Source organism: Amblyomma mixtum, chromosome 2 (genome assembly GCF_055824585.1).
Source record: "Amblyomma mixtum isolate Tamu chromosome 2, ASM5582458v1, whole genome shotgun sequence".
Lineage (NCBI taxonomy): Eukaryota > Metazoa > Arthropoda > Arachnida > Ixodida > Ixodidae > Amblyomma > Amblyomma mixtum.
In genome coordinates this window covers 280,717,167-280,740,050 of record NC_143013.1, presented here as the reverse complement: position 1 = coordinate 280,740,050, position 22,884 = coordinate 280,717,167, and the positions used below count along the sequence as shown (strand labels likewise).

The window sequence follows — 22,884 nt, the reverse complement described above, 5'->3', positions numbered from 1 at the left end:
GAGTCGTCCGCCTCTAATCAGTGGTCGGTTGCCCTCAGTCCAGGGCTCTGCTGGCCACTGCCGCCCGTTGAGCTCGCTGTACCAGACCTTGTTGATCTTCACAGCGGTCGGTGTACTGCAGAGTCTCTTTCCCAAACCTACATATACTAAACAAAATGCACCCTACGGTATACGCGGACAAATGTCCCTGGTGCGACGAAAAACCTACTCTATACCACATCACATGGGCCTGCCAAAACATAGACGTGGTCCCCAAAATACAAAACCCGAATGCGGAGCAGTGGGAGACTCTGCTGTCCAACGAAGCCGATGAGAAAAAATTGGCTGTGGCTTAGCTAAGGTTAAGCCTGGATATCTCGAAGCGAAAAGCTGCAGCAAGGCGGAGGAGGAGCCGCACGTGTAGTGAATACGGTGCTGTCTTATAAGGTTGCTTTAGAGACATGTACTGTGGCGTGCATTCCTCTCTGGTGTACACCAAGATATGAGAGACAGGCATTTGCTTTCCTTAAAAGCAATTTTCATTTCATTTTCCTTGAGGCCCTTACGGCCGTGGTTCGGGTATCCACCGAGATATGAGGGGTTCCTCACGCACTGCTTGTCTTTTCTTTATTTTTTTATTTGTGCAGCGTGTGACCTCACTCCTTTCGGGCGTACACCAATATATGAGAGACAGGCATTTCCTTTCCCTAAAACCAATTTTCGTTTCATTTCATTTTCTTTAAGGCCCTTGCGGCGCGGTTCAAGGTATCCACCGAGATATGAGAGAGACAGGCGTCGTTTCCTTTCCTTAAAGCCAATTTTCTTTTCATTTTCCTTCCCTTACGGCGTGGTTCGGGTGTTCACCGTGACGTCACGCAGTTCGCGCATGCGCACCTGTGGCTTTTTCTGACGACGGGGCCCACGCTAGCCTCGGTGTTGACTAGCCTAGTGAAGCTTTTCGCTTCAAAACGCTGCGCCACTGATGTGGCCCCCTGCAGTCTATATCTAAGACTCTTGGCTACCGCTTCAAGAGAAATAGTAGCAATAGTATAGTCTTCCCACCTACCCTTGCAGCACTTATAGACTACAGGAGCACTCATTCGAAGGCCTACAAGAAGCAGGTCCATCTTGTAGTGCACCCCGACACAAGGTATGTGTTATCATTAGCGCTTACTCTCCTACACAAGTGTATTAACACTGAACAACATGTGGACGAGGGGACTCTCAATCGCGGCTTGGCTTAGATACCGATGCCCTTTTTCTCCGGAGAAGCCAGTGGCTTTCCTTGCATCGCATTGAAGGGAACTAGCATTGCTTAGAAAAGCGTTCAGGCCATGCTATGCCTCTATTACCCTGTATTTCCTTATGCACTAGGATGCCTTCACATTACTGTACTCTTCGAGGCTGTCATCCACGTTTGTAAATGAATGAGTTTTACTTACTCTCTTACTCAGGTGAGCTTGCGACTCTATTGGTAAAGCGGACTTGCACTGAAGTCACACCGTTATTTGTAAAAGGGGCGTTGGCCTGTTTCACGACGCTCGGCCTCCGCACAAATGCATCTGCCTGCAGGATAAGCACAGCTGCAGAGCAGGTGTAGATAGCCCTCATGCAGGTGCAACTGTGCGAACGGACGAACGCGCAAAAGGCAAACACCAGAGAAATAAAGCGGGAACGCAAAAACCTAGCTGATATCATATTTAATGCATGAAAATTTGGTTGTTAAGGTATTCACGTGGCCAAAAGAATAAAAATGTTTTCTTCCTATTTCCTTACAGTTCCGAGACGGGTTATCCGAAGAATCGCAAGCCTGGTATATTTACTTTAATTATTAAGAAACGCGCAGCTGCATGGCAATCGCATTCAGTTTAAAGAATATCTGAGACGATACGATACGGCGAGATTCCGATGGCTTTAAATCATTTCCGTCGCGGAACATTAGCTTCGGCTTTATCGTTCACCTCCTTCTTCAGCCCCTTTAGTGTCGTCAGCAATGTTCCGTACAGGAACACGCCGGTGGGCGTCAAGAAATCGTACATGTCTGTGCCAGTCATGTGGAGCTTCTTATTGGCAATATATCCATACTTGTTGCATGATTCCTGGAAAGACTTTATGATCTGCTCTCTGAGCTGCTGAGGGCACTCGCGAGTGTCTTGGAGAGCAGCTTCAACCATTCCACAGACAGCCACCCTGACCGTCTAGTGCTGAATGAAATTGTTGCAAGGGGTCACCGCGTCGACGTTAACAAACTCGGAAGCTAGTAGAGGCTCGCCGCGATAAGGGTTTTCGTTTAACATCGATTGGATGGAGACTAGGATGCTTTCTATGCCCTGCGCGAGGCTCAAGGTTGGTTCCTCCCACGTCCCTAGTATGCTGAGGCAGATCTTACCGCTAGTGTAAACATGAGGTCGAAGCGCACCCGGCCTACGATGAGGCGGACTCGCGGTGGAGTCGTTGGGTATTTCTTCTTGTGGAAACTTGGAAGGAACTAAGAGAAGCCGCTTCGTACGGTGTTCCAGAAGGACCCAAGACAAGGACGAGGATTGTGGTGACGTCGTTCTCCCCGGGTGAGATGAACAGACCGTGAGGAGGCTTGGTGTAGAAGTCTGCAATGTCCTTCATCACCAGGAGCAGGCACTGGATAGACGGCTCTTCTTTCTGGTGTGCAAGCGGATCCCAGTAGGCAGTTACCCTGGTTTGTAATTATTGCTGAGTCATCTTGTCGATTTCCACGTAGTAGGGATGGTCAGTGTTTAGAACACCAATTCATCAACCTGGAGTAGACGCGCCGATCTGTTCCTTCACCCCCCGTCATGCAGCAGCACCCGTGCACACTTCTCTCATTTCGTGCTAATCTTACAAAATTCGGTTTGCTCTGGATGTGATTGGAAGCATGCCTAAAACAAGCCGTAAGACCAAGCAGCAGTTTAAGCTAACAATTCCGTTGCATGCAAGATTCTTCAATACGAATATTAAAATATAGGAATTAAAATTCTAAGCAATGCTCTTACAGCAAGAATCCTTATGAACGAAGAAAAGGAAAATCGGCCTACGAATATTAATCAACTCTTGTTGAGAATACGAAAATTAAGACTGTTCGCGCCAATGGCGCCTTTATTTTTAGCATGCAAACAGCCTGTTATTGCCTAAATAGCCTGTAAAGAGCCTTTAAATAATAAATAGCGAAAGAATGCGAATCGATTTCAAAGTTATTAACGCTTGCCGGGTGTTTCACCTAAGATGTTCTGCAATTTTTAAAAATGGACTTTTTGAGCTAAAAGGGCGTTTTGTTTTTCGGCATAGTATTGTCAGTTGTGTAGTCATCAGAATACAGCTAAGACGAGCTAACTAGTCTGATTAAATAATAATTTACTCTATAACTGTTATGGTTAGCCTCCTTATCTACTAAGCATATTTCCCACCGTAAGCAGTATACGCATCAGTTTCTAGAATTTCTAAAACGCATTTACCTTCGGCACTGAGGTCCAACAAACTTCGCTGACATCGCACCAAAATTCCTGGGCTTTCGAAAGGCATGCAAGCAAAGCAACCCCTGCAGATCGCGTAACTCGTCGAAACAGTCCACTTATGTTGGGCCACATCGCTGACGTAAACTGCGTTTACGAAATTCTAGGAACTGATATAGATATTATGCACACCTGGGTACAAGCCTTTCAGTAAATAAGGAGACTAACGGTAATAGTTAGAAGTTAACTATTCAGTATTAGTTAACCAGCCTACTAGTTAGCATGTCTAAGCTGTATTTTGACGCTTTACACCGTTGACAATGCCATGCCAAAAACACAAAAAGTCTGCAGATCATCTGCAGAACAAAAAATCTCTGCCTCTCCCGTAACCGAGTGTAGAGTAAGCATGAAATGTTTACGGGCCTAATGTCATCTCGGTGGACACCCGAACCGCACTGTACAGGAAGGGAGGAACGCCACCACCCGTTCAGCGCGATGCCTTGTCATTTGAACGCAAGGTTTTTTGAGGAAAGGAAATGGCGCAGTAATTCTCTGCCATCTCGGTGGACACCCGAACCACACCGTAATGGAAGGGAGGAACGCCACCACCCGTTCGGCGCGATGTCTTGCCCTTTGAACGCAACGCTTCTCCCCCGGGCCCCTGTGCGCCTGCGCGGCTTTGCTTCGATGCGCGAAGCCCCTAAGAGATCACGTTTGACAACGAAGTGTATCATGGCATTTGTGTGCTTTTTGCACGCGTTATTAGAAATCGGAAATTATAATTCCGTGCATTATCAAACGCACAGCGACTGATATCTTGATAAACATTGAGAAGGCACTGGCAGCAGTTATTTTTTGTGACTCCTTTGGAGACCAACCAACGCTTGCATGCCGGTCGCGTAGGAGGGCTTACAGAGTCTCGTTAAATCTCGCTAAGTCTCGTACGGTGCCCGGATGTTCTCGTTTCAGAGCCCGGATGACTGGAATTCAGTGCCCGGATGACTATTTCACTGCCCGGATGTCTGGATTTCAGTGCCCGGATGACTGGATTTCAGTGCCCGGATGATGGCTCTCGGTCTCGGCGTGACGTCACCACACTGCCGACAACGGGGGCTAAAAGCATTTCATGCTTAAAAACAGAACAAGTCTGTTCTGCAGAACAAGTCTGCAGAACAAAAAAACTGCAGATCATCTTAGGAGAAGCACCCGGTGCTAATGCACAGCGAATCGAAAGAAGCACACGAAAGATACTTGAGGTACTAAGGGCATTAATAGTACTGCAAGGCAGGCCTTGATTTGCAGAGCCATAAAACATCAAGGCTGCCAATTCATTTTAAAAAAGGTTTACGAAGCGGACGTGGCAGCTATAGTAGGATACAACTTAATAAAACAGCAGTTGCTAACACTGGGCCGCGGTCCGCGGCGTCCTGTATTACTCCGCTAGCCAATTGCAACTGTAAATGAAATCAGCTTTTTAATGTTTGACTATGTCAAACAATCCACGTATCAAAATAATAGAGCTCATAATTCTTTTTCTTGTGATAAGCTTCTTTCTTGTTTAGGTAATAAGAAACGTTTAAGGAGTGGACTACTTTTTTGTCGTGGAGGAATTCTGTGCACAGAGGCTGAATGTGGGCGGAGCTTCACTGCAGACTTAAGTTGTATCCGACTATAGTATACGTGTTTGAAAATTCCTCATACGGACACTGACCTTGAGAAGACCTCTTTCTATATTCATTGCGCTATAATCTAAATTATATAAAATTTTCGAGCCCAACCCTTACAAAAATTTCTTTAGACAGTATATAGACTCTCCATAGACTTATGTCTATAAAGTCTATAGACTGTCTATAGATATATCTTAGAAAATGTCAACAGGCAAAACAAATCCTTGAGACAGCCTATACCCAATCTATAGATTTATAATCATACACTTTTAGTACCCTTTTGTCTATAGGATGTGTAAAAATTATGGATAGACAAAAATAAATATCTCACCTCAATTCAACTCTATAAGAAGTCTAGAGACTGTCTATAGACCATTTTTATAAGGGAAGAACGATGCCTACAACGGAACTCACTGCGTCGCCCGTTGTTATAACCTAAGATCGTGGTCACACTCCGAAACACTTTGATTACCTACACACAGCCGAATCTCAGCTCGCTGCAAACACCGAACAAACTAATCACTGTCTTCCTGAACTAATCAAACAAACGCTCTGAGCTGGCGCCATAAACACAACACACTCCTAGATAAAGCCTGGCGCTCCTCTGGTGTTAACGAAACAGGCTGAACCATCCCCTCCATCCACATCAGTATACCGCACAGCCTGGAATTTATCGGTCCTGTGCTGTCTTCGATTTCAGAGCGCAGCCTGAATGTGGCCCCCATTTTTTCTCGATTCGTTCTTGTCGCCAATCTAGACACTTCTGCGTAGTCGAGTACGTGCTCAGTTTCTTTCTTTACTGCTTTTCTTTTTCTACAAAACACCAAAGAGTGCTGTTTCGACGTTCTCCGCTTGCTGTGCTTGTCACTCGCGTTTCTGAACTGCAGCTTCATTTCAACAAGCAACTGTAAAGACTGGGGGTAAAAAAGTAAACATATACAGGACAGGGTGCTGTCTCGTTCTGTCTTTCGCTCTGGACCGTTATATACAGTGGCACGTGCGTGCACTTTTTTTATTCCTTTTTTTGCACCCCAGCCGTAGCATTTCTCTTTTGCGTTGTACGTTAGAATCAAGGCCAAACTACTAGACCGACCTCAGACGTTGCTGAAGTATACGACGCAGCCGCGTCTTCCCCTCAGCTGACACCTTGTCGGCTGCTGTCGGGGCGCGAGCTGTATAGGTGTCTCTCTTCCACTGTGCAGCTGAGCGGCAGTTCTTGTTTACGAGCGCATTTCCCGCGTATGAATTCATCGCGACAGAAGTCACGGCGGGCGCGTCGCTTTACGCAGAGAGATTTTGTCAGGGTTTCTTCGCTTGGAAACGCCACAAGAAAATGCTTTAGACTGCTACCTTACGCCTTCTACTGTAATCAAGTTTGTCTGGTCAAGCGAAATTCAAGGACAGCGAATATGAACTCCCAGTTTTGTGGGAGTTCACGGGGAAGCTGCGAAGCTCGGGGGCATAGCGAGCTATTAAACTGCTGTGTCATTATAGTGCTGACTGGGTGGGGGACGCCAATATCCCAATGTCTGCAGGCTGGATTGGCACAGTAGCGAGAGCCCTTGCAACCCGGCCAAGATGTCGTTCACGTCCTGAGGCCATTTGGCAAATCATATTGATGCCCAGCAGATGAACTATGGAGTTCCCAGCCAGGTTGGCGCTGTTTATCCCTAAGCAAGCTTTCATTACTGGTCACAGTCATCAGTCTATACGTCCACTGCAAGCCATGGACAATGTCCATGGCACAGCGATGCCATATTGCGAAATACACTCACCAGAAGATGAATGACAGCAGTAGCACCAGCAGTGCCGAGAAGGCGTACAACATGGCCGAAGTCGGTGATGAACACAGCGCACGCTATCAATCGAAAAGCAACTGGGAAAGCCAATTGTTAATTCCGTCAAGCTGAACAACTCCTCCTTTTTTCGGTATCGGTCGTTGTTTTCATCACACAGTGCATTATTTACGCCCACACACACGCAGAACGGCGCTTGGTCTAAAAATGGCAGCCCCCTTCTGCTTAATTACTCGCGCTCGAGAGTTGTACACATCCGCACGCACTAGGTGCAAGTGGAGTATTCGGTGTTGCCAGACGACGAAAGCAGGGAGTTGCCCACTCGACCTTACTATCAGAGGCGGCGGCGTGGTTATCGCGTGAGATCTGTTGGGTTCAAGGCTTGAGACCGTAGCCACTCAAGAACGGAGACAACTGGTGGGATCGCGATTGATGGCAGAGAAAAGATAAACCCATTGAAAATAAAGGGGACGTCAACATACCGCGACCGCCAAGTGTCGACACGTGTGACATTGTTTTTTCCAAACTGCGACGCTGGAGAGGTGTCGAAGTCAGCTGGGCCTGGTGTGTCCCAATGCTTTGGTCATTTTTTTTGTTACAATTTAGGCGTCTGCGTTGCTAAAGCTCGACGTGCTGTGTGCACCGAAATACCAGACCATTAGAGAAGCCCGATCTGTGAAGCCACAGCATGCCGGCGGCATGACAAGAAACACGTGACAGCAGAAATTCATTATAGTAATCAAATTTTTCGCGGCAGATTCCATAGGCACTCACTTGAGTGGAAGTCGACCCGAATAAAAACCGCAGCTACTGTACACACGCGCTAGTAAACACTGTGTCGAGTCGCAATATAGTATCAGTGCTCCAAGCAGCAGAATACGGACGTATGCAGGCGAGGCACTGGGTAAGTGGTGAAATGAATTGCGGGCAAAATCAAACGGTGAGATCACTGAATTGATAACAAGGAAGTGGTCGATACACTGCCGCAAAAAGAAGTTATATTAGAAACACTGAAGTGTCGACATGCCTTCTTGACAGTTAAACAAAAGTACTATTTTTAAGCATAAATTAAAAAGTGTGTTTAAAGTCTGGGTGCTATCCCGTAGGCAGGCAAGAGCTTTTTGCAGCCGCTGGTTTAAAAGCTTTTCGCGTGGATTTTACTCGAACTTCAGCAGCGCTTGTCTTGTCTCTCTAACGCCTTTGTTGCGCAGTTCACCCACCACTGAAGTTTGCCTTAAGTTTGCAGCGTATTTAAGTTGCCTCTCGATAAGTTTGTCACAACGGGAACGAAAACTTAGCTGAAGTTATGCGGAGTTTAAGGTAGGCTTTCGTCTTCTGTTTGCTGTCAACGAAAGCGACGAATCAGTTATAGTCGTACAATAGTTCGAATTTAGCGAGTTCAAATTAACGACATTTCACGTACATGAACATTCATGCGTCGTAAAATGAACCTAAATCAGAACTGAAAATAATCTAGTAGTAAAGCGTTGGTAACTTGTCACTTACCAGCGCGCCTTGAGCATAAAGTTGATTTAGACAAGGTTAACGTATTCGCAAAAAGCTCAGAGTTCTTCTTTGCCGCGCAGCTCTTGATAGGATAACCAGATGGGAGCGCAGTGAATACGCGGTACATTTTCAGCCCCATTCGGGCTAAAGTACTCGCCTTTTTTTCCCCAGAAATGATGGAAAAAACAGGAGTGCATTTTAATGCAAACGCAGTTTGACGAGGACATCCGAGCTACATCGACGGCTATAGTGCGCTTGCGAGCCATTGTAACAGCAAGCAGCATCCCACTAACTTATCCCTGCTAAACCTGGCGTATGGGTACATAATAGGCACCTGTGCGCCCCTCGACTTTTACCTTTCTTACTCGGTGGCACGTTAACACTGGTAATTTGTGGGATTTAGGGAAGCATTTGAAACGTTTCTGGAGGACGCCTCATGAATAGTGAGAGTTTAATGGATATAATGGGTGTAATGGGTAGATAATAGGTGGGAAGCCTCACGCCTGTCTCTCATACAAACACCTAATTTACAACGCCGTTAGCAGTTTTACTGCTCGTGGAAACCTCCATTCTATGCTCGCGAGGTATAAAAGTAGGACGCAGGGGCGCGATTACGAGAAATCGTCTCAATTTTGGGACTCTGACGTCAAAATGACGACACCGCGAGTTGTTGACCGCGGAATCAACCAATTAGCAGCGAGGTTGTGGTGTCTAATAGTAGGGTTCCACCCAGGAAGCATTTAGTTGCGCAATAAGGGACCGTATACTAAAGTTTTGCACTAAACACGCCGTTAATAATTTGAAGAATGTTTTATTTCGCTAACAAACTATGTTTCAAACTCAACGACATGAAGCAAAAGAAGAAGCGTCCTCAATTTTGCAATTAAGTTTGCTCTTCAGTCACTTTTGCTGCCGCGAGGGTGCGCTGACGCTGGAAAAGCGTCGGTAGCGGCGGCTAGGCGGCGGGAGCTGCCGCCTGATTCAACCGATTCAGCCTTATGCCTCCACGCACATATTCAGCCACCGTAAACATGGCAGCCAGAAAAAAAAATCAGCTGATTCGACGGCTGTCCTCTTTTTTTACACATTACGCAGAATCAAAGTACTGCGCAGACGTCTTAAGTGCGCGGAAAAATCTGTTTAAAGGCAGTGATTGCTACGAGTCTGCCGAGAACAATTTGGAAGGAGCGCTTGGCTCGAAAACCGGCGAAGGCAGCTTCAAGGCAAGTTCACACTGGCGAGTTGCAATCGTCGCGCTAGTATTCTAGGCGACCGATTTCGGTCAATTAGTTACGGTTTGCGAAGCACATGTAAAGCGGGGAGGGAGCGTTATAAATCGATTTAAGCCTGTCGCGCGACCTCCGCGACTCGCCAGTGTGAACTCACCTTGCTGCTATCGATGGCAAATGTGCTCCAAGGGCGATGCGTGATTATATTTATTTTTGTTCAGAAAATACCCGGCGACCATGAATAATCACACTGCAGCAACTGCCGACATACGGAAGCAGACCGGTGCAGCTGATGGGAGCTTGCAATCTCACTGCGGGAATTAAGAGCCGGCACGCCCGGTCACTGCGGCAACAATCACTCTTCCGCCTCGTAACCAACTCATGCCGCCCGCTTCGGGTTAAGCACTTGATATTCGTGTTGGTGGTGCCGTTCCGTTCGGATGATGCTCGGATGATGCCGCCGGGGATACTGCGGTGGCGAAAGTTTATGCGAAGGAAGACCACCTTCGCCGCCGCCTTGTCTTGAGGGGTCTCGCCGGAAAGCGCGCACCTTCTGCGTCTTAACTTTGACAGTGGTCTCCGCAACTCACCGCAAACACTTGCACAGTCGGTTGGGCTACGCCGACGTTTACTTCATTTCCTACGGTGTCTTGAAACCCACCGGCGGCGAAGGCGCGCACAGGCACTTGCCGCTCCACTGACCGCGCACTCACCCGCACACCTCCAAGTTCAGCGGCGAGTTCGTCGCACAGCCATTATGCTCCTTCCTATGTCAAAACGTCGAAACAACTCGTCCGGCACGTCAAAACCGTCTTCATGCACCCTCTTACACCGCTGCTCGCGCGGCCACCGGCCATGTAAACAACCGCCATTTTCTGTCTCGAGCGGTTTGAGACCACTCGTTCTAGTCTCAAAAAATCGTCTCAATCGGCTCGCATAATTAGGTGAGCAACGTCAACACTTTTGGCGCACTTCTGACGTCGGCCGGTGACGCAAAAAACCAATATGGCCGCTGGTCACGACCGACCAATAGGAACGGGGCAAATGAGACACTTTTTGAGACACTTTCCGATTGAGACGATTTTGAGCAACTCGTAATCGCGCCCCTGTAATGTACACAGGAACATGCAAGGACATCCATCTAGCCCAAACAGAAGTTTTGTTGAAAAAATGCAAGGACAAGAAAGAACAGCAAGAAGCGAGAGTACCCGTTATGAAGTTTATTTTCTTCTGAATATTTTTTTCGTCGCTTTACTTAATTTCAGCGATGCATTTCTGAAAAAAAACGAAAAAAGGAAGTTATTTCAAAGCTGTTAATAGATTGTAACCAAAAAGTAGCAATTAAATACCGCCACTGTTGAGCAAAATCAATTACTCACAGCCTGCCTATTTGGCGCTCATGTACGCCCACATAATCTTTCTGTACATACACGCATTTGTATAGTATGTACAGGTGCGGCCAGAATAATACGGAGCACGCGAAAGGCGGCCAAGCTAGCAGATACTGCATCTAAGCGCCACCTATCAGCACAACAAAGACAGCCCTGGCTATCCGCGCGCAGCGAGAGTGCCTGCCGCCGAGCCCCGCTCTTAGAAGGGCCGACACTGAAGGGCCGACATAACACGTAATGCCAAAGCGGCCGTCTTGCGCCCGTTTACAGCGCGCGCCGCTCCTCGATGCGAGAAACGGGGCAACGAAGCGCATGGCGCTGTCAGCAGAGTATCAGTCGATCGTAGAGCAAGGGATTGCATGCTATATGCTTTGATGTTGATAGGCCTGCGGAAAAAGTGGGTCCGTGCTACCGGCGCCATCTCGCCGCGTCCAAATTAAGATAGTTCCTGTCGCCACTGCTAGGCAGCGCGCATAAGCACGTTCCCGCTGCTCCGCGACCCTTCCTGTGCTCCGTATTATTCTGGCCGCACCTGTACAGCACCAGATTTTCACGCATGCGCTTCTTATTTATTTCACGTATGCGTATCACTGCGTGAAGCATATAAACGGTGTCTGTGGCCAGAAAATGTACATAAATTCAGGTACGCCAAGCTAACCCCGTTTAACTTCATGCACCAGCAAAATAAAAACTAGCATCAGGCCAAATGCGAAAAAGATTAAGGTTTCACTTTCATTTCGGCCAAAAAAAAAATAGGGTAGATTTTTTAAACGGCCAGTTGGCATTATGAATCGGGTTTCGAAGCATCAGTTGTGTTTTTCGCTTTTCAGTTGCTGCCCTTCGCACCCAACGTTCCCGCCGACATGTTGATTTAGAGTGGCCAGAAAATAATAAGACATCAGCCATTAGAAAAGTGGGCGCTCAAATGCAGGCTCCTAATTTACACACTTCTTTAGCGGACGGATTACGATTTGGTGTTGTCAGTATTTTTCTGACATGGCTACCGAGAGTGAGAAAAATACTGTGGCTTTTCTTTCCTCTTAAGCCGCTATTAATATTATTATTTGCATTGAAGAGAAGTTTATTGGACTGATTATTCATACAAAGGGACCATAGTCCCTCACAAAGACAAAAACAACAAGGCAGCGACTAGTGTCGCTCGGTACAAACAAGCTATGAAACAAGAACACGACGGCGACTGCTGTCGCCGTTCACACAAAATCATTCACAGCACAGAATGTTCAAAGGGTCCATAATGTCCAGGCATCGCAATATTTTTCCATCACTAAATGTTCCTATCGGCGGAGAATGCTTCAAAAACTGAAGAAGCTGCTATTCCACCGTGTGCATTTCTTTTTAACGCCCTGTTTTTCTGACATAATCTTTCATAGCCATTTGCAATGCATACTTACTGCGAGTGTCCGGGCCCTCTTGGTAAGGTCTCTCACCGATGTACTGGCGTCCTGTTTAAAAGGATTCGTCATGCGGTTTATCCAATTACTGCAATCTCAGGCAAACATGCGCAAATCGGTGATTCTGCAAAATTAGGAGTCGCGTGCGCAATGCCTGCCCCCCCCCCCCCCCCCTCCCCTCGAACGCTGTTAACTTCATTCACCTTCATGCAATATATGTTACTGAGGTCAGGTTTTTAAAAAACCGCTCGAAGAGCTCATGTCACAGTTATTATTATTATAAGTTATTAGTCATTGCAAGGAGTTATTCATTTCTTTACAGCACACTATTTTAACTTTGATTTTGGCGTCAATCTAATAGCTTTAAATTTAAGTAGATTTCCATGATTAATTCTACTACTTATACTGTTCCTATTTTCAATATTAATTATCTTTGTTTTAAAATATTTTAAATAAAGGTAGTAACTAAAATGTGATTGCTATCGAAAATGAACAAAATATTGAACTTATAGCAATAGCAAAATTTTCTGCAAAATTAAAGAATAAATAATTAAATAAATGATGGAAACAAAAATGTTAGAAATTGAAAACCAGGAAATTTAAATTAACTGTTCTAGTTATATCTTTTAGTAATACTTTTATTATTTTACAAAGTACTAAACCTTTAACTATTTTATTACCTTGAAATACTTCACCTACCTCAAATTATTGAAAATAACTTTTTAAAATAAAATATGAACCGCCTCGAAATGAGAACACTGCGTTCCCGAGCGCCCAATGCGTGGCTCTTGACTGCTCTTACCGTAGCTGCTGAAAGCTCCTTTTTCTCCTCTTCCGGACTCGATCTACCGTTTTTCTCCTGCAACAAGCAGCGTCAAAAACACGGGCGTACGACACTTCTACGGTAATCCACGTAATCCGCTTTGCGCCGTATATATATATACCTTTATTGCACCGTCCCCTAACTTGTATATGCTGCATGCATTTACTTTCATTCAATATTTTGAAGAAGGTAGTTATGACCTCTTCTATGTCGAGGAAGATTTCTTGCGCAGGAAAGCATTTTTTTTTGTACACACAGAAAGGAGAACGCTAATTAGCGAGCTAAAATAAATAAATTTACCTCCTTGTTAACAGTTTTTTTTTTTCATGAAGTGAAGAAAATGACAGAAGTTACTTTTAAATGAGAGTTTTAAATGCCCTTATTCACAGGAGAGCATCGCTTTTTGCTGCAGTCCCCAGTTGCAGCGACGCATTCCAGCCACCTGCGCAAGCTAGTCTCCGCATACCGCCGTCACAGAATGAATATGGAGTGCTGTTGGCGACACCAACAGCAGAAGGCATTCGTCGGGAGCGAAGTTCGCTCCTATTAGATTTCTTTCATCTTGAGAGGCAGTCAAAAGTAATTTCGCACGGTCTTCCTATTTGAAACGGGCATGAACTTCCAAACTTTGTTAGCATTTTTGCTTGTCGGATGCTCCGTATGGAGTCGTCACTTAAGAGGAAGCACAGTCCTTCAACATTTTTGGTTAGTTTCATCACGAAGTGTTTCCGATTAGTAATACTTCCGGACCCTACAGCATAGGTCACAGTAGTGGAGGGTCACAAGAAAATTTTCTAGGGGGAGAAAGGAGGGGGGGGGGGGGGGGGGGGCACTTTCTTTTTACTAAAATGCGATGAGACGAAAGCCACGTCAGCCTATGTTGCTGCACCTGTTACTGTGGTTGTGACGTCATAGGTGACGTCACGCGCATGCGCAGTACATTTCCGGCTACAACGTACTACGCCATTTCATGACGTCAATAGTTTTTGTTCATTTTTATGAATTTTTCATCGCATTTTTGTACTTTTAATTTTTTATACTTACTTTTGTCAATTGTTAGTTTCTATTTTAATTTTTGTTTATTAATTTTATGTTATTCTTATGTTCATTTTTATTTCGCTATTGTTTTTATTTTACGAGGATTTCAATGATTTTTGGTTACGGCGGATTACACCACTGGTGACGTCATGAGGATGATTAACAGCTATAGCATGACAGTTTTTGCGGGCGGACCGACGGACAACGAAGAGCCATTAAAGGCTTTTGCCTTAAAATGTCACAACAGATGATCAAGAGACCTTACCACTACGGGCGATGTAAAAACGCGCTGTTCACGAGTCAGACATCAGCCAAAACGCGCAGTAAGATCTGGTCTTTTTTTTTTTTTTTAGTGCATGCCCGGCTTTAGACGCAGCACCACAGGGTTGCATCGTTACATGTAGCTTCTAGCGTTCGGCGACCCGGACTGAACCACTTCGCAGAAAATAGAAGAGACGAAAACAATAGTAGGTGTTCCAGGGAAGCCGACCACTAATTTTTAAAAATAGGGTTTTTGAGCTAAACAGAAACTTTTTGCGGCATAGTAATACAAGTTTTGGCAGACGTCAAAAAACAGGCGAGTCTTGTGAACTAATAAAGTGATTAACTGGATTCTAATAACTAATTTTTAAGCTATTGCCGATAAGCACCTGGTTGCAATTAGAGATTTGTAGCCGGCCGTTAGTAATAACCATATTAGTTTTTAATGTCTAAAGTGCGATTGCCCTCGGCACTGTTGGTGGACAAAATTTTGCTTTTTTGATTAGTTACGTACACCGGAAGGGTTGCTTTTTCTGCACGCTTCTAGAAAGCGCATGTATTTTGAAACGACACATGTCAAAGCTGCGCCAAAGTCCTGGCTTACCGATGATAACGGAGTGTACACTGGCATTCACCGTATGGGAAGAAGCGGGGCAGGTCATATTGTCCAAGTCTGCGCTCAACGAAAAACAGCGAAAGGAGACGAGGGAAATTTATGACAAAAACGATGCTCGTTGGAGCTACTACTCTCCGTCGGCTCCGTATCGAACATAGTACAGAAACAAGAATTAGGTCCTCCCTGCCTTTGTCACGTGCCCATATCACACGTCCCTTTCGTTGCAGATTCCAAAATACACACTCACTGGACCACCAGATCTCCACCTTTTGACGGCACTCTTCAGCTGAAAACGAACGTATATAGTGTTACTACCTTGTGTGCAAGTAACGTAAAAACACTAAGTTAAGAAAAATGGCGCCCAATTCTGACACTTAGCAATAAACTAATGTAGAAGGCATCCTTTACAGCTCCTCCATTTATGTCGAGTGATCACGCACCAAAGCGACATCTATAGGGTTAGTTAATTACGCTCATTCGTCTTTATTTAAAAGTATCGCGTTCGCGAATCTTCAGTGTACATCACGGGTATCCATGCTCCGAGCCCACATAAAATTGTACTTAGGATGGTGAGTCTTCCGCAATGCTTTTCTAAGCACTGGCATACATGAAACAAACACTACAGCATACTCAGATTTGTACTTTTTAGGGGGCTTCAAAATAAAAGATGCGGCAACTTGCTTATTTCGTTGTTCTTTAGACAGTTGAGCGTACCTCACTTTTGACGATAAAAACAGAGCGTCAGCTGCCCGCAGATAGGCCAAGAAAGACTGCGCTAAACTTACAGCTAATGCTTTACAGGTCGTTTTCCAACACTTAGGCTAGAATAACATCACTTCTGTGGACTTGAGAGGTTCGAAGTGTCGACAGTTCGCTATAGGCTGTAAATAAGCAACGCAAGTCGGGAGGCTGGCTTGCCGACGTGAAAGACGCTGCGCTTTAGACGGCTGTCCCTCGGTACCGAGAAAATTTTCAATTACAACCATGACATGAGCGTGCGGGTGCCTTCTTGCTTCGTCGGTTCGAAAGATATATGGTCTCTACGTCCATGTAGGTACAAAGCCAACCCGTGCTATTTTGCCTATCAAAAACCACTCGAGATTGCTCAAGGGCTTTTACAAATTGCTCCTTTGCCTGATCTGGCAATAGCCGCATACCTAAAAATCGCTTGTGCAGAGATGGTGTCAAAAGGCTCACTTTGATAAGAGTATCGCGGCCGCATCCGTCAGCCTTTTTTCCGAGTCTCTTTCCTTTCTACATTTTAAACGGGTTACCTCTGGTGAGCCCGAACGAATACTCATTACCGTTCCATTTCTTCTGCGTCGAACACGCAGCTCATAAGCAAGCGAAAGAGGCAAGGAGTGGTCAAGCTTACCTCTTTGTATTGCTTGAAGGTCAACCCAGCTTTGTCAACACAGGCATTCAGAGCCTTAGACTGACCTGAAAGAAAAACCAAATAAGTTACCTGAGGGCACTTTACACGAAAGTCGAAGGAAGACTGCCAGAAATATATGGTTGGTCAAAGACGAAAGAATTATTCGGAAGCTGTCTCACTAGGCGCGCAACATCTGAGCAGGATCTCCTCTTCTTGTGGGGTGAAAATGTGCTTCATCAAAATGTTCCAGTCCCGCAGGAAATTCTCTGAAATGATGAATCATGAACAAGAAACAAAGTCAGGTGGGCCACCGCGGTGGCTCAGTGGCTATGGTGCTCGGCTACTGACCCGAAAGACGTGGGTTCGATCCCGGCCGCGGCGGCTGGAATTTCTTTGGAGGAGAAATTCTAGAGGCCCGTGTACTGTGCGATGTCAGTGCACGTTAAAGAACCCCAGGTGGTCGAAATTTCCGGAGCCCTTCACTACGGCGTCTCTCATAGCCTTAGTCGCTTTGGGACGTTAAACCCCATAAACCAAACCAAACCAAAGTCAGGTGGTTCAAAAGTAGGCTTAAGCTGCTGTCAGTAGGAAAAGTTTCGCATTCATTTTCGCTTCAGAGAACTTCAAAAGTAATTTAATCAACAGTCTTTCAGTAAAGGGATAGTCCAAAACGAGCTAGCTGCGCAGTTTTCAGTCTGATTGCTCACTATACGACCTGTTAGGTTCACTGTCAACATCAGAAGGTCTACCTCCGGCATATCTTTTCTGAGCAGGTTAATTTTTGGTTAAAAACCACATTTAGTGAACACGATTCAATTAAATTTTGTCCCAAGTACTGCTCAAGTCCCAAAAATGGAAGTGGTGACCGAGAACAACGTGGCACACGCGAGTTCTATAGCCACGCATAAGTCGAGTTTCGGTAGTTTTAGTACGAAAGCACTATTCCGATGGGTAAACCCCGAGTAACATCTTGCGATGTATGTGTCTTTGTGCAGAGTGAAATAAATAAAAATACATGTAATAAATACCCGCGACTGGGATTCAAACCCTCAGCGGCGCGAACAGATCAGCTCTGCTGGCCACTGCGCGAGAGCGGTCGGCTATCACCGCAGCCGAACATGCCTCGTGTTAAACTGCAACACACTCGCGCGCTGTACGTAGCACATATTCTTTGTCAATTAGTAATGCTATCTATCAAACTAATATTTGCGATTTCAACTCTGGCGGTAGTGCATGCTTGGCGTGGACAACGTTCCAGCAGAAACACGGCACTAGAACAATAAGCGTTGGCGTTAAAAACATTGCTGCAGAAACGGGGCACTGCAGCTTAGGCCGCCGGCCGACATAGGGTAAATTGGCAATGACGGTGAAAAAGTTCAAGACGCGCATAACTGGAAGTCAGCGCTTCACCATTCGTCCCTTTCGTCGTCCAGTCTTCGCTTGTGCTGTGCTACAGTGAAGGGACTTAGAATGTTCATGCGAAAAGGGCGCGGCGGACATTCCCCTTCCAACGGCCACAAGCGTGAACAGTGTTGATATCTGACAGCTGCATCGTTGGCCGATTGCCCAAGCACACGCACGTCTCGACATTTTCGCGACGCAAGCACTCAGTCGGTCGGGGCTTCAAGTGCCGATATGTCGGCTCCTGGCAGTAAAGCAAAGTTTCCGGCAAACATCATGAAACGCGCCGTTGATGTACGTGCGTCGCACAGGTCCTGCACTATCGCCAATACGTGCCGCGCCCAGCAACAGCTTGCTTTTCTTGCTTTGCCAGTGACCTGTAATCGGTCGCCTGAGCGGTTATTGAACTTTCCGTTTTCCGCATAAAACACATACGGCGCCCATTCAATGACCGATTGAGCCTGCGCTTCTCGCATAGCGTGTTTGCTCTGTAGTACGTTTACCGACTCCGTGAAGTAAAGAAAATGTAAGCACGCAGAATTCTCCACCAAAATTTCGATTGCATATCAACTGAGAGCTTTGTGATATGCTCTACGAGCCCATCGCACAATGAGACCTCGTTTCAAATAAAATTCTTGAATAGAAAAAAAAAAACAGAGAAGCAACTGAATTAACGCTTTCCAGCGCCCTCAAATGGCAAAAGTCGCAGGCGTGACGCGCATCAGGTACGCAGTACAAGTAGGTGACAAACGTTGTGCGCATATGCTTGACGTTATGCCGGGTGTGTGCCTCACACGTGAAGATACTGAACACATGAAGATGCATTTTGATGCGCGATATTGCCTTATGAAGATGCATTAATAGAGATGCTCGAACCGTTTCCGCCGATGCGTTCGCACTTCTGTTTGTAACTCAGATCAGAGGCTTTAGTCTCTGCACAGATTCCAACACTCCACTCCACAACATAAACATACAGACGGCAGCAATACGAGATGATGATGATGAATCCTTATGGCTCAGGGGCATCTGTGGCCAAATAGTGCCATGGCACAACGTATTTTCTTCTACTCAAGGTGGGGTCAAAGACCCATTTGCCAAGCATTTCACCCTGCATAAGCCGAGCACCAGACCAGGGGAAGCTTCTACCCACTGTATCACCGGTGGGTACCCGGCGGCACTGGGGATCGAACCCCGCACCTCCCTCATGCGAGGCGGATGCTCAGATCACTAGGCCACGGCTGCGATTACGCCAGCAATTTCTAAACGAACACTTCAGAGGGATTTACTCAACGGCTCGAGTGGGACGCGTACATGTCTGTCTTACCACCTGGGAGGGACTATTTCTTTATTGCTTTTACAATTTAAATGCATAAGTATGTATATTTGCCTCACGCCTGTGACTTGATTCGTTCAGTTGCGCTTATATGTAGGTATTTATAACAAACTTCAGTGTAGGGATATCCTCTTTGTCTGTTTAAGCTATTGTAAAAGAATGCGCCTAGTAAAAAGCTACCTTATGAAGGCAGATGTCGAATACAGCATTGTGTGTGACCTGCGGATGAGATACAATGTGGAATACCGCCACAGGAAATTGGAATGTCGCATGCTCGTGCTACGCCGTAAACATTGCATATGTTTAAATGTCACTGACCAAAAGAAGAAAGCGTGCAATTTCACACAACTAGTAGATATTATCTGTGGTTTCACCTTTGCTGTTTTCAGTTTTCTGCAGTGTTCTGTCTCTGCCTTTATTGGGACAACTGCGACACCCAAAGCACGACTGGGGTGTCATTTTTTATAACTTTTGCATACATGAGATTAAGACGTTACAAAAGTGTTTAGAGCCAAGTAACTGCCAAAATAATCGTCAACTGAGTTCGCTGTCACTTCGCCTAATATTTAGCTAGAATAGCAGTCAGTAGACCTGCGAATACTTCTGTATTTTTCTTAACGGGACACTGAGGAGAAATTGAAGTTGGCTTGTATCGACAGAATACCAGCTCCTGATTACAAAAACGCCACTCACACTGACAACAAAGCTCTTGTAACGTAGAAAAGAGCAAGAACCAAAATACAGGTATCGCCGCCACAGGCCAAAATCGCAAGTACAAGCATGATGACGTCATATTACAAAACAGTGTTGCTAGAACCAATGGTCCTAGCAACGCTGGGACACGAGAAAGCACGAATCACTGAGGCGCAGCCAATGCATGAGCAAATCTCCTTGACGTCGCCAGATGGCGCCACATACCCGCCAGCTACGCGCGCGCCTGCAGCATCGGGACCAATCAGCGCCTGCTCACCGGCGGTAGACGGGCTCCCTGTATTCCGCTAACGGTAGCAAGGTACACGGTATGCTAAAGGTGTCTATTTGCGAGAACTTCGTTGACGACTTCGAGAACGGGATCCATCGTAACGCTGGCAAAACGCCGGTGCAAACGTAAACGAAGCGACGGTAGCGACGGCCGCAATAGCCGATAGATGCCTTCAACGTGCGGCCGGCGGTAGCCTTATTTTCGGCTGCTGCTAGGCCGCTCTGCTGGCCACCAGAAATCACGGAGTCTGCGTTACGTCTTGTGCACGTCATGTGTCACGTCACTTAGTCCTGTGTCGTCATAAGAGAATCCCAACTTTGAATCAAAGCAGCGAGAAAAACTTTTTCAACTTCGAATCCAAATTTCTTCGAAATAAATGCATCTTTCGCTGCCGGCCGAGTGACAATAAAGCCATGAAATGCCGAACTATCGGATTTTGCTATAAAAATTATTAATAGAGCTCTCCTCAATGTCCCTTTAACAGCCCCTTTGTAGCCAAATACGTTTGCGACCACTCACACGCACACACACAAAAAAGCAAAAAATCGTCATACACCAAAGTACTCACTCCATTGTTTCGACTTTGGTTTCTTTTCTTCAGGCTCCTGACAAAATACGGCTGAAAGGCATAGATATCAGACTTTAAATGCGGGGACTACACCCGCGACATTTTGTGGTCCTCAAAGAAACGCTTCAGCGTCCTTTCTCCCCTCAGTGGCCTTAAAATGATGCTAAATGACAAGTTTCACACGCGTTACTGCGTACTACTTGCCTAAGACTAATGCCACCGCGAATTCATTCTTAAGACTACCAGCGCTCTCAGTCCTCTACGGTTATTTGCAGATGTTCACGGGCATCGTCTTTCTTTGCAAGCTATTGCAGAAGTGCTTTGAGAAGTGCTACTAGACCCCCGCTTCACGACACAGCAACAGCCCCAATGGCCTGGGTTCCGTCTGTTCATTTTTCTTTTTGTCATCAACACTGCAACTTTCAGCTGGACACATAATTCGATTCGACAGAGTGAGCGTGGCATAAAATTTGCACCTGGATCAATTTTTTTTCGGTGATTCTAGTTACTGTTATTATATGCATGCAGACCATGAAACTTTTAGCCAAAGCACTTTTCCAATAAAATGTCTAGTAATAGTGCTGGCTCTTTCATAACGCAAAGCGTGCTTCAGTTCAATATGATAACGCATATCTAAGGTAAGATAGTTACTACCTGGGCACTAAGGAATTGGATGTGGGTAAAATGTGAAGTAGGCCATCCCTAATAGCTCTCAGAATCCATATATGCGATTTCCGCTACCTTCTGCAAATACAATCGATTGGAATCATATACAGTGCCTAGTTATCCCTGGTCACAACTCCATCGTTTCTCCATCTGAAACATAAAAAGAAACTCTGCGCTGACCTTAGTGCATCGAACCTATAGGGGCACCGCCCGAAACTCACTCTGAAAGAGGACCAACACGAGGACAGCCTTCGCGAGCATTTCACACGTAGCGAATCTCACCTGCAGGGAGCGCCCAGTAGAGTGCGTGACTGCAATTTGCCTCCACTTTCCCACTAACCCCCCCCCCCCCCCCTCCAAACAAAAAATTAGCACGCCGCCGGCATATTTACGACGAAGGCAAATTCTAGCACGTCTGGGGCCAGCTCGCTCCTGCTGACTTCATTTCTCCTTTTTATGCGCTAAGAAGGAGTCTCATTACATCTGGACGGCTACAAACAAAGTTACGGGTGCACGAAAACTCTTCTCCTGAATATGAAAAAAAAAGAAAAACATGTCCTTCGAGATGTCAAGAGCCTGTTTTAGTTTTGTACTGACAGCTTCCTTGTGTGCCTCCATTGTGCCGCAGCATCCGGGATCCATACACAACCCGAATAGGCCCGCACGTTCCTGACTAGCTTTCCTTTCCTTGCCCGTTTATACGCCAGTACTCAAAACTACTCACACAATTAGGCACACTATTGATCCCCATCTTTTCTAAGTGCATGTTCAAAGGCAGTTAATTTATGCTCAACTGCGTTTCTACAAAGTCAGCCTAAAAAAGTCGAGTTGTTTCACAGTATTCTCAACTTGTAAAGCAACAGAATATACGGCAGCACAAAGGGGATATGTACTGCCTTATTTGTTATAGACTCAGTAAACCTTATATAGCGGCAGCGCCCCGAGCTTGCTTTCGTCGCCAGTTTGTAAGCGTTCTGTGCAAGTAGCGACTCCTGAGGGATAACAAGAAAAACAACCCAACGAATATTTGAGAAAATACCTTACCGAAGAACACTATTTCAGTTCACTGTGGTGATAGTACAGGCTGGTCGGTGAAACACAGTAAAGAGTAGACCGCGTGCGAGAAACAAGAGGCAAGACTTATAGGTCGCCAGTCAGTGCTCGTCCTGCGTCCTTGCTCTTGTGCCTTGTTACTCCCATATAAGCACCGTTATAGTTTCAATACCGAAACAAACCTCCAAGTCCCTACAACAGCGCTGGGTGGCACTGAAATGATTATGACGTTCATTCACAGTGTTTTGACGCGCAATAACCAAGTTTGGCCGAAGGAGGCGAGTCGTATCTATTTCAAGACTACAATTACATAATAAAACT

At 45.9% G+C, this 22,884-nt stretch overlaps 2 protein-coding genes across 3 annotated transcripts in view; both read right to left on the bottom strand.

Moving 5' to 3' along the window:
* LOC149364158 (cytochrome P450 3A41-like) overlaps positions 1-7,184 on the bottom strand; it is a 44,044-nt gene extending 36,860 nt beyond the window's left edge. For both annotated transcript variants that reach the window (XM_089570042.1, XM_089570041.1), the window contains exon 1: positions 6,889-7,184. In XM_089570042.1, the coding sequence (XP_089426168.1) occupies positions 6,889-6,941 (53 nt within the window). In that variant the 5' untranslated portion in view covers positions 6,942-7,184. The remainder of the gene's footprint in view (positions 1-6,888) is intronic.
* Positions 7,185-10,895: 3,711 nt separating this feature from the next.
* On the bottom strand, positions 10,896-21,786 carry LOC149364157 (uncharacterized). Its single transcript, XM_089570040.1, has 8 exons — positions 21,732-21,786; positions 20,845-20,895; positions 16,740-16,826; positions 16,561-16,625; positions 15,433-15,471; positions 13,250-13,303; positions 12,448-12,498; positions 10,896-10,919 (listed from the first exon to the last, which is right to left on the bottom strand). Exons 1-8 carry the CDS (start codon positions 21,769-21,771, stop codon positions 10,896-10,898), a joined length of 411 nt encoding a protein of 136 aa, XP_089426166.1. The 5' UTR covers positions 21,772-21,786.
* Positions 21,787-22,884: the final 1,098 nt, after the last annotated feature.